This window comes from Setaria italica, chromosome V (genome assembly GCF_000263155.2).
Source record: "Setaria italica strain Yugu1 chromosome V, Setaria_italica_v2.0, whole genome shotgun sequence".
In the NCBI taxonomy this organism is placed as follows: Eukaryota; Viridiplantae; Streptophyta; class Magnoliopsida; order Poales; family Poaceae; genus Setaria; species Setaria italica.
The window spans coordinates 3108311-3121380 of NC_028454.1; the positions used below are offsets into that span (position 1 = coordinate 3108311).

Consider the following 13070-nt stretch of genomic DNA (forward strand, 5'->3'; position numbering starts at 1 on the left):
AAATATTCATTGAGAAGATTGCTATGCTAATGGGAAGATCATATACGAAGGACCCTGCAAAGCTGATCAGGAGAAGAACTCTAAGAAAGAATAAAGAAAATCCTATCCAAGAAGTTCAACATGTCACATTTGATGGAAGAATACCAGTACATCAACAAAGGGTTCAACATGATTTATCAGCCATTGCCGATTTTAGGTACCAATTTGTGCTGTCTGATTGTAACATCAAATTTCTTCAGTCTTCAGGTGAAGTTAGCTAATACATGATGAAAATCATATTCCATACAGGTTAAAGGTCTACTGGTTTCTGGCAGCTCTAGTTTGGTTGTTTGTCGCCACAACAGATAATTGCACAGTTTCTATCCGTAATGATTATACTTGTAAGCATATCCAAAGATCTAGAGCTTCAGCAGCCTGCCTGTTATATCGCTTAATGTATCAGACACCTGCAAAGTCAATTTCAAGTGAGAACAGGATCATGGCATCCAAAAGTAAAGAACTATTAACTGTGGTTCCACTTAGCATGGCCATTGATGTTCTATTTTTCATTATCAGTAATATAATTAATTACCAAACAGAATGTAACTCTCCAGTACACGTTTCTATTAAGTAGTAAGGGACTGGGGGTCATCACAATTTGGCAAGGGAAAAACTAGTGCTAGTCATTGACTCTGATAAATGAAGTTTTAGACTATTTGCATTAGTTGTTTATTCGAGGCATTGTGTGCCCTAGAAAAGTATCCGATTTTCCTCATACCACCTATTGTTCTTGCTCATTCGCTTCTTGAACCCAAATATTTATATTCAATAAAATGTAGCTAATTAGTATAATACTCCCTCCATCCTAAATTACAATTCGTTTTTGCTTTTCTAGATGCACATCTTTTGAAATGCACCTAGATACATACTTATGTCCAGATACATAGAAAAATAGTGTATCTAGAAAAGCCAAAACGAATAGTAATTTGAGACGGAGGAAGTATATGAGTGCAGTGCAGGGTAGTTGGGAGCATGCAAGTATAGCTTTCATAGACAAATTGCTAGTGAGAAAGCATGCTCTGCTCGTAGTAGGTGTAGGTAGCATGCATGCTGAGTGTCAATTTATTTATTTTGTTTGAACTCCTGCATCCCGGGAACTTTGTTACGTCTGTGTCAATTTATTTTTCTAAATAATTGAAGTAGCAATGTGTTGAGTATTACCTGCAAGAGGCAACTAGGAACTGCAATACAGCTTTGAAAAATGATGTTGACCTTTTCCATGAGCTTGTGAGAAACTGGTGTGATCAAATGAATGCAGTCTTCTGAAATATGTACAGCTTTGATAAAACCTGAACACCAACTCAACATAAGAAAAGTAACAAGAAATTAATCTCTGTTCATCAAAACGCCACCAAAGATAAACAGCTAAATTAAACTAAAACTATACACAATAGCTGGAGCAGCCACAGGCCCTCGCGTCGCTCTCAGGAGCGGCTCGGGGGCAATACACCCGGCCCTCCACCACACCCTCCTAACCCTAGGCTGGCGGCCGCTGCCGCCGCCGGCAGCCGGCTAGCCGGCTAGCCGGCCAGCGCGGCCCGAAGCTGGTGCCACTTGCCTTCCCTCTCCCCTTCTTTCCCTCCCTCCCTCTCTCCTCTCGCAACCACACACCCAGGTCACCCTCCTCTCCTCCGTCACCGGCAGGGCTACTCCGACCCTCCGGTCACCGGATCCGCACCTCCCGGTGCCTAATCCATCCTCTTTGGGTCCGGATCTGAGGTCTCCCGGGTCGGAGCAGCCAGTCGTCGGTGCGTCTGCAGGGAAGGGGAAGGAGGTGGCAGCTCGAGGTTCTGCAGCCTTCTAGGTCGTCTCCCACGGCAAGGGCTTGGCGGCCGGCGGTGCGCCTCTCGTTAGCGGGGCATAGCGGTTGGCGGTGCGAAGAATCGCAGCGGGGGCCTGGCGGCCAGCATCTCGATGCCCGGCACGCCTCTCGGTGGCGGAGCACGTAGCTGGCGGCGCGGCACCCCACCGCCGCAAGATCCTACCTTTCGCACTCCCGGCTGCTCCAAATCTGCGTGCTCCTGGGCGCTGGCACCGGGCTTCGTTGGGCCATCGCCGCGGGGTGCACTCGGGGGCTCTTGCTCTAGCGTTGCCGCCGCCGCCACCTGCCTCCCGTGGTCCCTGGTCGCTCGGGGGCTGGGGTCGGCTCGGAGGCTTCCGCACTGTGTCGATGTGGATCCGCCCCCGCATGGATCCGCCCTTCCTAGTACATCTGCTCCTGCTGTTCGTGGCGGTCTTTGTCCGCCGGTGAAGGTGTGGGTCGGCCGACGCTGAACCCACCCTCCCCCGACCCCGGCCTCGGCCCAGATTCGCGCGCGCCATTGCTGATCATCATCGTCGAGCCTCGGGAGCCCGTCATCATCACCGCCGTCACCACTTGTTGCGCTACCCATGTAGGCGCTGGGTGCCCTTGAGCCTCCTGTTTCATCGCCTATCCTTGGTTGTGTAGGTGCCTGTTTTCGAGCCTTTGGTCGTGGGGCCTTGTTCCCTTTTGGTCGTTCTGTTGGGAGTTCTAGGGCATGTGCTGCCGCTCGTATCTACTGGCGCGCCTCTCCTGTGATACTGCACTAGCTATTTTGGTCGTCAGGTAGCAGTGGCATGCTCCTTCATTTCTCGTCGGCGCGTTTTTGATCGTCTTTGGGCCGTCACGGTCGCCTCTTGGTCGCCCATGGTCATCTGGGGCCTTCCTTCTTCTCAATGGTGCCTGCAGATGTTCCTCATTGTTGTCGCCTTGGATTACTTGCTGCTATCCCATCACATTGGCTCTCCTCCAGGACTCGACGGTCCTCTGCTGCGTGGAGTTGGTTTTGGGGGGCCTTTGGCGAAAGCTTTGCCTGGCATTCGCCGGTGCCGAAAACGGTTGCGTCCTTTAACGTAGCTTACCTCGTTGGGGGCGTTGTTACGGCCACCAAACCCATTTGGTTTCGCCAGGTGAAGACTTGGACTGCTCCTCTGTGGACAGTTGGATGATGACGGTGTTGGCGTCGCTTCCTCCAATCCTCCTTGGAGGCATCATCTTGCATGACCTTCTCGCTCAGCCTCCGCTAGCTTCAGATTGTTAGGCAATCGGTGATGTGCGTGTGTTCTTGGTGCCCTTCTATCCTGCAGGTATCGGTCGTCTTAGGTCGTGTTTGGTGTGGTGGTGTTGCAAGTTTCTTTTCTTTTCTATTGTGTTTGTTGCTTGTCGCTATTATAACTCTGCGCTTTGAGGTCTCTCCTGAAGTGGCTTCATTGTAACTCTCTTCTTCTTAATGAAACACATGCTATGCATGTTTTAATAAAAAAACTAAAACTATACATACCCAGTCCAATGCAGCAAGGAGTGGAACACTCGATTGACAAAGGAGGAGAGGCACTTGTTGCCATACCAATAATTGTACCACTCAAGAAGCGATGTGCATCAGTACCAGAAACCTGAAGAACATCCATGGACTTAATCAACAACTAAATATAGAATCCTAAAATTAGGAGTTTCCTAGAGAGATGGTCCATATCAGGACATCTGTATGTCAGCAGGACACCAGAGATATAACCATGTTTTCTATACTTTTGATATTTTCCAATGCTGTAAGTACATTTGGCATACACTTACATTTGACAGGTTACAGAATTTTATGATACTGGACTTAACATGTTTTAGGCTCTAGATCTTTAAAATTGTATTGTTTTTAGCTACCATACTCTTGATGGCATACGATTTATTGTTGCAGAATAAATTTAAATCATATTATCCAAAATCAAAAGGATCGCATAATATGTTCTCTCTGTCCATGACATTTGATGCCACGCAGTTCATGTCTGTACCTAGCTCTTTAGAATTCTTGTGCTTGTGGCACTAATGAAAAAACAAGAATGAGGTCAGCTTTGCCAAATGTTCTACATATTGTTGGTACGTGATACAGTGAAGTGCCGAATCTAGCTAGCAGAGGGTTAGCTTATGAATCACTACATCATACAGAACCAAAGGTTGACAATAATCTGAATGGAGGTAGAAAGGTAGAAAATGTCACCTGGCGGTGTAGATCAATAACATGTATTTTTGACAGACGAAGCTGAAATGGATGTATGGAAACAAAGCCTCGAATTAAATCATCAAAACAGGATATATTAAAGTCTCTTGGTAAGCACTGCCTGAAGTAAGCCATCAGCCTGAGGTCGCGAGTAATCTTTGCCTCTTTCTTTACTAATAAACTGTGTTTAGAAGCTACCATTAGTAGAATAAAAAAAGTCAAAGAACATATTGATTATATTACCGAAGACTTACTGACGAGGAGAATTATGTGCTGCACCAATTTCAACTAAATTAATTGGTGGATCTGCATCATATTGGTTCATCCAAAACGTTCCACCTGGTAAATTTTTATGCTCTACTGTGGTAGATACCCGAATAACATGAGTTGGGGATACATATTTCAACATCTCTGTTAGCACATAAAACCCAGTACCTAAACAGTACATAGATAGGGTCAATGAGTTTAGAAGAACAAACTAGAGATTCAATAATAATATCTAATCATTAAGCAACATTACACGCTGGTATCAACAACAAGAAGGATGTAAGGAATGTGTAGTGAAACCTCACCTTTTACCCATCCTGAAGTATTGATAACAAGTGGAATGGCTGATTTCTCAGGATTATCAACCTCACGAAAGCAGTAAAACTCTTTAAGGAAATAGTCATAGAGGTCAAATATGTAGGTCAAGAGAAGTTTTGGGTTTCTTTTTGCACAGACATCGCCGAAAAAGAAGCACCTAGAATATTTGCAACATGTCTTAATTATACAGCTTCCAGAAGAACACTGATTCACTTGCTGCTACATGATAGAAAAGGGCACTATTGTGCAGGCACAAAAATATGATGAAGTATTTAGAGTGTGTAAAACCTTAATCCCTGGATAAGAAGGAAATCTGCACTTCTGCAGTACCATTGCTCACCTTAAGACTCTGAACAGGTTCATGTTCAATATGTGAAATTAGCAGCAAACAGGAGCTCTTATATTTTCAGTATCCACAATTTTTTCAGAAATAGAAAATGAACGATTGAATTGTAGGATGGTGAAGAAGTAATTCTAAAAGTGAATGCAGGAATTATTTCAACAAATGAATTAACTTAATCACATGTGAGAATCCATCTTCAGTTAACTATAATAGCATCAAATAGCACAGCATTGAGAAATCATAATAATGATCATGTCATAAACCTTACCTCTTTGGATTGCGCAAATACAGAATTGTCAAATCTGCAACAATAAAAAAGTAACAATATGTCTAATCAATTGCAACAAATCAAGAGGAGGAACATTGTAGGGGGTAAGTTTGAATATGACCTTTAGCTTGTTCCTCAAGTACGTGGAGTGACACAAACCCTGGAGGGGTGAACTCAGGCTGACCAACATCAATATCCAGGTATCCAACCTTTCTGTACCTGGATATGTGGAGTAATCACAAGAATGGAAATTAAGAATCTAGTAATAAATTAAATAACGTACATGCCATATTCTTGAGTGGCATTAACTAGTTTAACAATATGACAAGTGACGGTAAAAGCAGATTACCATCATGTTACTAATTTACTACTAGTAAACTGAGCAAATGACAAAAGGGAAAAAACATTCACTCCTTGGAAGTATAAATAGACCAACCTAGTTATGGCCATAAAAAACACTTCGCTCATGCCAACTTAAACAAACATCACAACAAAAAGACTGAAATCAAACAACACCCAAGTCGCGATAGACTTTCTGGAAACCAACAACATCGCCTTAGAACCCCATATTCTTGAGTGGCATTAACTAGTTTAACAATATGACAAGTGACGGTAAAAGCAGATTACCATCATGTTACTAATTTACTACTAGTAAACTGAGCAAATGACAAAAGGGAAAAAACATTCACTCCTTGGAAGTATAAATAGACCAACCTAGTTATGGCCATAAAAAACACTTCGCTCATGCCAACTTAAACAAACATCACAACAAAAAGACTGAAATCAAACAACACCCAAGTCGCGATAGACTTTCTGGAAACCAACAACAAAACAACATCGCCTTAGAACCCTTGAATATTCATGAGATATAACCAAAACTGAAGTAAACCAAACAAATAACACTGTCATGATTTTTGTAGTGGAAAGCAGCACTAAACAATTAAAAAGTTACATGAGCACTTTATGACAAGTCTAATAGATCAGGTTTGGGATTCAGAGCCATCTCAAAATTTCTGCTGTATTGCTGTTTTCCAACTCACATTCTTTTTTCAAGATCAGTATAATCAATGAATATCACCTAAACTGTATTTGGAACATGTACTTCAGTAGGACAAATCATATCTAAGAAATTTCTGGCATAAGAACTAACTAAAGTCAATGTGATTCTGCCTTCAGCTATAATAGCATCCCAACTAAATTATGCTAACATTTCATTCAGCTGCACACACCAATGTTTCTAGTTTGTTTTCCTTCAGAGAAGGATGTTTCAGATAAGTAAGCATGCAGCAGGGGCGGAGCTGCAGCACCCCCTCAGCCCATGTTTGTCCATGTAAATTTAGTCTTCTAGCTCTCAAGTTCACCTATAAAACATGCAAGGTAGCTTAGCTACAAGAGGCTCAGCACCCCCTCTCATCTAATTCTACATCCGCCCCTGAGTATGCTTACATTTTTCCTCCTATCATTTTTTCTGAAAAGATAGCGTAAAGATTAAGAACTAAATTGAAAAATTTGCATTCAAAACATATAATATATTAGTGTAATGAGTAAAATCAAAAGGAAACTAACTCAACAAAATACTAAGTATTTATTTTATTTTTCAGTGCTTTCAATATGAACACGGAGGTTGTGTGTTCAAGAATATGAGGCCGAACATTCAGGAGGTCCTTAGTTCTGTGAACACGGAGGGTGGCCTGGCCTCTGGTGCATGGCTGGGGCTTCCAAGCTTTTACAGCTTCTGTAGATTGCTACCCTCTAGAGCTTAAACTCTGGTGTCTGTTGGCCGTTTATTTTTTTAGTCTATGGCGCAAGTGTAAGCTGTTTCGTGTATCGTGAGTGTGGTGTCCTGGTGCTGGGTTGGTCTTTGACTCGTGTACTTTTTATTCTACCCTAATGAAATGACGTGCAGTTCTCTTGCGTGGGTCGAGAAAAAAAGTCCTTTTATACAATATATAAACACTGTTCTCAATTTTATTTGGTCAATTTTCTAAATGTAGGTCCAATTAATCAGCATCCGAGCTAGGTTATGACAAAAAAGTATTCTATTCGACCACCATATATAGTACGGAATATGATTTTGACCTAGAAGATATATATTGTAGCAGATAGTAAAACTTGAAATTTGAACGCAGAGGCCGCACACTAATCGTACGTATCTTATTGGTCCTAAATTAACCGAGCTTTGATACAAGGACACGTGTACACAACAGTCTCGTTCTCAGTTCATCAATTTGCTAATAACCCGAAAGCAGATGGACTTTTAAAACTCAAGCAGAGCAGTTGCAAAGAAGAGGATATCATTGTTCACTATTCAGTAGCAGTACATCTCCAGCAGAGGAAATTCAGAAAAGAACGTGCAGATGCGCTACTGAAGAACCTTGCAAGTAAGATAATGATGGCACCAAACATAAATTCATACAAGGAACATCAGAGATCATTCGTAACATCTCAGAAGTTGGACGGGAGCACGAAGCAGCACCCACCCGGTTCCGAACAAAACTAACTGCAACGCGTTCTTACCACAGGGGAGCAGAGCAGGGGCGCTTAGCTTACCTTGCGATGAGGGTGTTGAGCAGGAGGCGGCAGAAGGCGGACTTGCCGCTGTTCCCCGGGCCGCACACCGCGACGACTGGCGGCGGCCAGGTGCAGGAGTCGTACGCCACCGCCTCGGCCACCTCCTCCCACTCCCGCTCCCTCCGCGCCGCTTCCTCCTCCAGTCCCCCGCCGCCGCTGCAGTCGCCTCCCGTATCCATCGATCTCACCCTCTTCCACTCACACACGCGACGCTCGCTGGGGACAAGAGGAATTCTGAAAAAGCCAAGGGTCATGCGGGCTGCGACGGGGCGGTGCTGAAGTTTTGGTCGGCAAGTACGGCGGGGGCGGGATGGTACGAGGAGACGGCGAGGTACGCGTGTAGTTTAAGGGAGACCGGCGGGACCCACGACTGAGTAAAGAGATGTTACTGTGCTGCCACGTAGGACGGGGTGAGGGATTGAATGTTCCGGATCTCTCTACTTAACCATCGGCAGTGATAACCCAAGTGCAGTGTGTTTATGGTGGGTGCGGGATGAATGTTCCAGATTGGAGATCTCCTATTTAAATGACGGTAGTCATGACCCAATTACAGTGTGTTTATGATACTTCAGTCCTTTTGTTCATTAAGATTGTCCTAATTTTGTTGAGAAAACTTATTGTATTCTTCTATACTATCCAAATTTAGGCAATCCCTTATGTGGTATTGGAAATTTAATTCCATTCCTTACCTGTCATTACCGTCATTTTTGCAAGCGAAAAAGTCCCGACACGTTAGATCGTGTTCATCGTTCATCGATTTTCTAATTTTACCCCTCTTATGAACACCGTCGGCCACAATCTCCTCTCCTCTTCCCTCAAATCGGCAGGTTCCCAACCGACGAAACCTAAATCGGCCACCATTGTGAGCTCACGGTCCAGCCAGATTGCAACGCCAAGGATGTGTGAGGGATGGTAACATAGGGCAACGCCTGACACTTCGGACACATTTGGTTTTCTTGCCAGCTTTGCTGGCCTCGCCTCGCCCAGCAAGGTTAACCTTGCCAGCGGCGGAGAGTCTGGCTTGCCCAAGAAAGTGAAGGAAAAACTTGCTTTCACAGATCCCGAGGTACCCAGCAAGGAATCCAGGCTAGGCGAGCCCCGGCGAGGGATCCAAATGTCCCCTTCTTCGCTTCCTGCATGGTAAATTGTACATCTTCTTTGTCGTGCCCTATTGTTCTTAATTGCAACTAGGAATGATTAGTTTTGATAGTCCGTTCATGCACAGGATGGATCCTAATTAAGTCGAGTTACTTATAGGAGATCAGACTCTTTGGCAATCATACAAGAGTCAAGAGAAAAGCATTTGTAAGAATTTTTACGCTTTAACTTCAGCAAAGTTATAGATTCTGATCTATGCAATTTCAAGGACATTGTTGGAGAAATTGTGGGTCAGTACCCTCATGGATATAATGCAACAGTGCATATATTTTACTATGATGATGTGTAGAAAAAGGCAAAATTTGCTACTTGAAATGCAAAGAGATGTCGATTTGTTGATGGACATTGAAAAAATTACAATTGGCTGATGGACACTCTAGTCTTGTGATAAATTGCTGGAAGACACCACATTGATTAAAGTAATATTTGGACTGAACGAGAGAAGTAGAGTGTATGGTCATTTTTGCCTGAGGCCCCACCGGTTAGCCCCTTCTTCTTTCTTCCTCTCCATTCCTCACCCCCTTCTGCGATCTCATGCACCTAGGTCCGATCGATCGAACCACCTTGGCCTCCTGCGCCGTACCACCCCAATGCACCTAGCGCCACCAGTAGCGCCGCCCACAGCCATCTCCTCTTGGCGCGTTGTGCCGCTAGCTGCTGACCCCTGATCGTGCCCCTCCCTCCCACGTCGTGTAAGCTTTTCCCACCGTATGACTCGGCAAGACCTTAAATACACTCAAAACTTTCAGAGTCAATTTTGAACCGATCGCGAGCCGGGCCAATCACACCGACTAGTTTTGTGACTTTGCCGATGGTCGCCGTATGAATCGAGGATTGCGTTGGTGCACATTTCCAGCAGGATTCACCTCAAGTCTTTGCGCATCTTCGTCCTGACTTCCTTGCCATCATTTGGATGCCATAGAATTCTTCTAAGTCTTTCTTTTCCTTGGGATCTATAAAACACATACAGTGGTACATCTTGCAAACACGTTAGTCCCACTGACTACGTTGTCATTGTCACACCCGATTTTAAGGACAAAATCGAGTGCATTACATACATGTGCGCCAGGATCAAGTTACACACATGTACGACAATAGTGAATAGCAAAGACAGTGTTAAATCGAATAAAGAGAGTATTAACCATTATTACATGACCGAATGTCTCACATAAACCACAAAGTCTAATTATTACGCAGCGGAACTCCAAAGACGACGACGACTCCACAGGCAGCTGACTGAAGAAACGTACGCCTAGAACTCCTCGAAGTCGTGTAGATACTCCTCTTCCCAATTAACTTGGTCTGAACAGCGGTTTTGCAAGGGTGAGTACACTTATGGTTGGTACTCAACAAGTCGTGGGGAATAGTGTAGTGTAAGGCTAATTCAAGGTATGGCTAAGGCATAATTAGCAGTCGCTTTTAATTAAGTTGGTCAAGTTTTATTAGCAATTAACTAAGTATAAGTTTATACCACCCGAAATTAAACATGATCATAAATAAAGTAAACAACATATGCATGAAATGATAACAAGTTAAGTCCATCTTCCGATAATATTATCATGTGAGGGTCCAGGCCGCTCTTAACCGTGAGCACGGCTGATCGATCAGTTTAACACTCTGCAGAGGTGGCACATCTTTACCCATAAGTCGCGTAAAAGTTCAAAAGAACTTTGGACCCAACCATACGATGCTAGCTAGGCACCATACCACACTTCCGAGGTGTGATTGCATAGGGACGCTACGAGGCCTTTACAAAGATTCGCTAGCAATGTGGTAACCCGCTAAGGTTTCAGGTCGAAGCGAAACATAGCAGTCCCCTAGAGGGCATAGTGTCTTAGCCAAGCCCACTTCCTAAGAGAGCGAGTGCTATATCCCATCAACGCCTCCCCTCTTGCCCTTCCGGTAAGGTAACCCCAAGCTAGAGTTTCTAATTAATCAGCCAAGACCAGAGCCATTTAGTCTTGTGGTAGCACTGTTTTCCTGGGTGGTTCTCCATGTTCCGATTAACAAATAATGATCTTGTCTTAATGAAAGGTATAACAGAAGTAAAGCAAGATTAAGCATTGTGTTTAGTTAAACCACCATATACCAAGTAAGCACTAAGCATGAGCTACCCAACATAAAGTAAACCGGTTGGTCAAGGCAAAGGTAAATCAATCTAGGCGAACCTTAATTGGGACCCATCAATTTAATCTTAACATGTGCATAGCATAAATGTTGAGTACGAGAAAGTAAAGGTGTATAGGACAAAAAGGTAGTGATCAAGGACACGACTTGCCTTCTTGGCCTTGCTCCTGCTGTTCGTACTCCTCGAAGGCTTGATCTGCAACTCCCTCGAACTGCGGGGCGTCTACACGCGTCACACGAGCACATACAAGCAAACATGGGCAAAAAGTAAGAAAACAGTACACCAAACATAGTCAAACAGAGAAAACAAGCTTGAAAAGATGATCTACGCTTTAAAACGAACACGTGGATATAAAGAACGCGAAAAACGGAGTTAAGATGCAAAAGATATGATTAAAACAAGATCCAGGGACTTTTCTGTAAGAAAAACAAAACTTTTAGGGCCTATCCGCGAAAACCGAGGGCTTATACGTAATTATGCGTATAAACCGAGGGTCTGACGCGTAAAAACATCAAACCCGGACGGCGGGTTGATTTCTGGAAAACTCAAGGGTCAAACCGAAAAGTGCGAGGGCAGATCTGGAATTATTTTCAACGCGATCTGGACCGCGGGTTGATTTGCGGAAAAGACAGGGGCTTAAGTGCAAAAGCGGCGCGGCGCGGCGTAGTTGACCGGTACGCGGTCTGATTTGACTCGCGATTGACCGTCGGATCTTGATCCGACGGCTGCGGTCGACGACGACTCGCGGGCGGCAGCGGAAAAAGAAAAGCCGGCGACGGCGAGCGGCGGCGCGCGACGGCGAGCGGCGGCGGGTCGCCGGAGTCGACCGAAACAGCGCTCCGGGGCACCGTTTGACGCGCGGACTTCACCAGAAGAAAGAGGAGGGCGCGGCGAACTCATTTTGGATGTCCTTGCCGACGGGGACTCACCGGAGGCGGCGAACGACGGCGGGGAAACGACGGCGGTGCTAGGAGCTCGGGCGGCTAGGGTTGCGGGAGCTGGTGGAGGAGACCGGGAGGAGGCAGCGGCTTTTATAGGCGCTAGGAGATAGCGCCGGCGCGGGTTTAAATCCCCGGAGGAGTCGGAGCGGATGGAGTCCGGGGCGGAGAAGGCGTGCGGCGGTTGCGGGAGTCCGGCCGGATTCGGCCGGAGGAGGAAGATGCTGGCGGGCCCCACCTGTCGGCGGCCGCGGGCGGAGGCGGGCTGGCGCGGTTACGCGGGCCGGCGCGCGCGCTCGTGGGCCGCGAGGCGGGGGTGAGCGGCAGGCCGCGCGGAGGAAAAAGAGGAGGAGTGAAGCTGCGGGGAGCTGGGCCGGCCAGGCGAGGAAACGGAGGAGCGGGCCGAGCGGCTGGGGAAGCAGCTGGGCCGCGAGAAGAAGAAAAGGAGGAGGGCCGGCGGAGCTGATGCGGGCCGGAGGAAGAAAAAGAAAGAGGAGAGAAAGAAGATTCCGGCCCAGGAGGAGAAGAAGAAAAAGAAAGAAAGAGAAATAGGGGAAGGTTTTTGGAATTTGAATTTAAATTTAGAAATTCAAAATTCAAACTTTGATTCAAACTCAAGCAATCAAAATAAATGCACCAGCATGAATGCACAAATAATTCCTATGATGAATTAATTGAATTAAAGAAAATGAAATTAAATGCTTAGAATTTAAATGACACCCTAATTTGAGCAAATTTTAATGAGTTTGAATTATTCAAAATTTTGGGTGTTACAGTCATTAATCACCAAAATCATTATGGCCTATGGCCATTTTCCTTGCACATATGCTATACTCAATAATATGTGTGTGGCATTTCACATTCAACATGTCAGTTACATGACAATATTCATACATGAATTACTATCCTTCTTAATCATGTAGTGTTGTCAATTAGTCAAGATGAGATTCACATCCAAGGTCTGATTCACAAACACAAATGCCATACAAGACTAGAATCGTTGTGGCAAATTTGTCCAAATTCTACATTT

At 45.1% G+C, this 13070-nt stretch overlaps 1 protein-coding gene across 2 annotated transcripts; it reads right to left on the reverse strand.

The window, feature by feature from the left end:
* Nucleotides 1–109: 109 nt before the first annotated feature.
* Nucleotides 110–8105, reverse strand: LOC101785936 (polynucleotide 5'-hydroxyl-kinase NOL9). 2 transcript variants are annotated; one of them, XM_004967566.3, is made up of 9 exons: nt 7796–8105; nt 5367–5464; nt 5246–5279; nt 4622–4791; nt 4304–4484; nt 4050–4230; nt 3342–3453; nt 1201–1328; nt 110–446 (listed from the first exon to the last, which is right to left on the reverse strand). In XM_004967566.3, exons 1-9 carry the CDS (start codon nt 8068–8070, stop codon nt 399–401), a joined length of 1227 nt encoding a protein of 408 aa, XP_004967623.2. In that variant the 5' UTR covers nt 8071–8105; the 3' UTR covers nt 110–398. The 2 variants fall into 2 exon arrangements, 1 of the variants encoding a protein (XP_004967623.2); XR_002677688.1 differs by lacking the exon at nt 3342–3453.
* Between the last annotated feature and the right edge of the window lie 4965 nt (nt 8106–13070).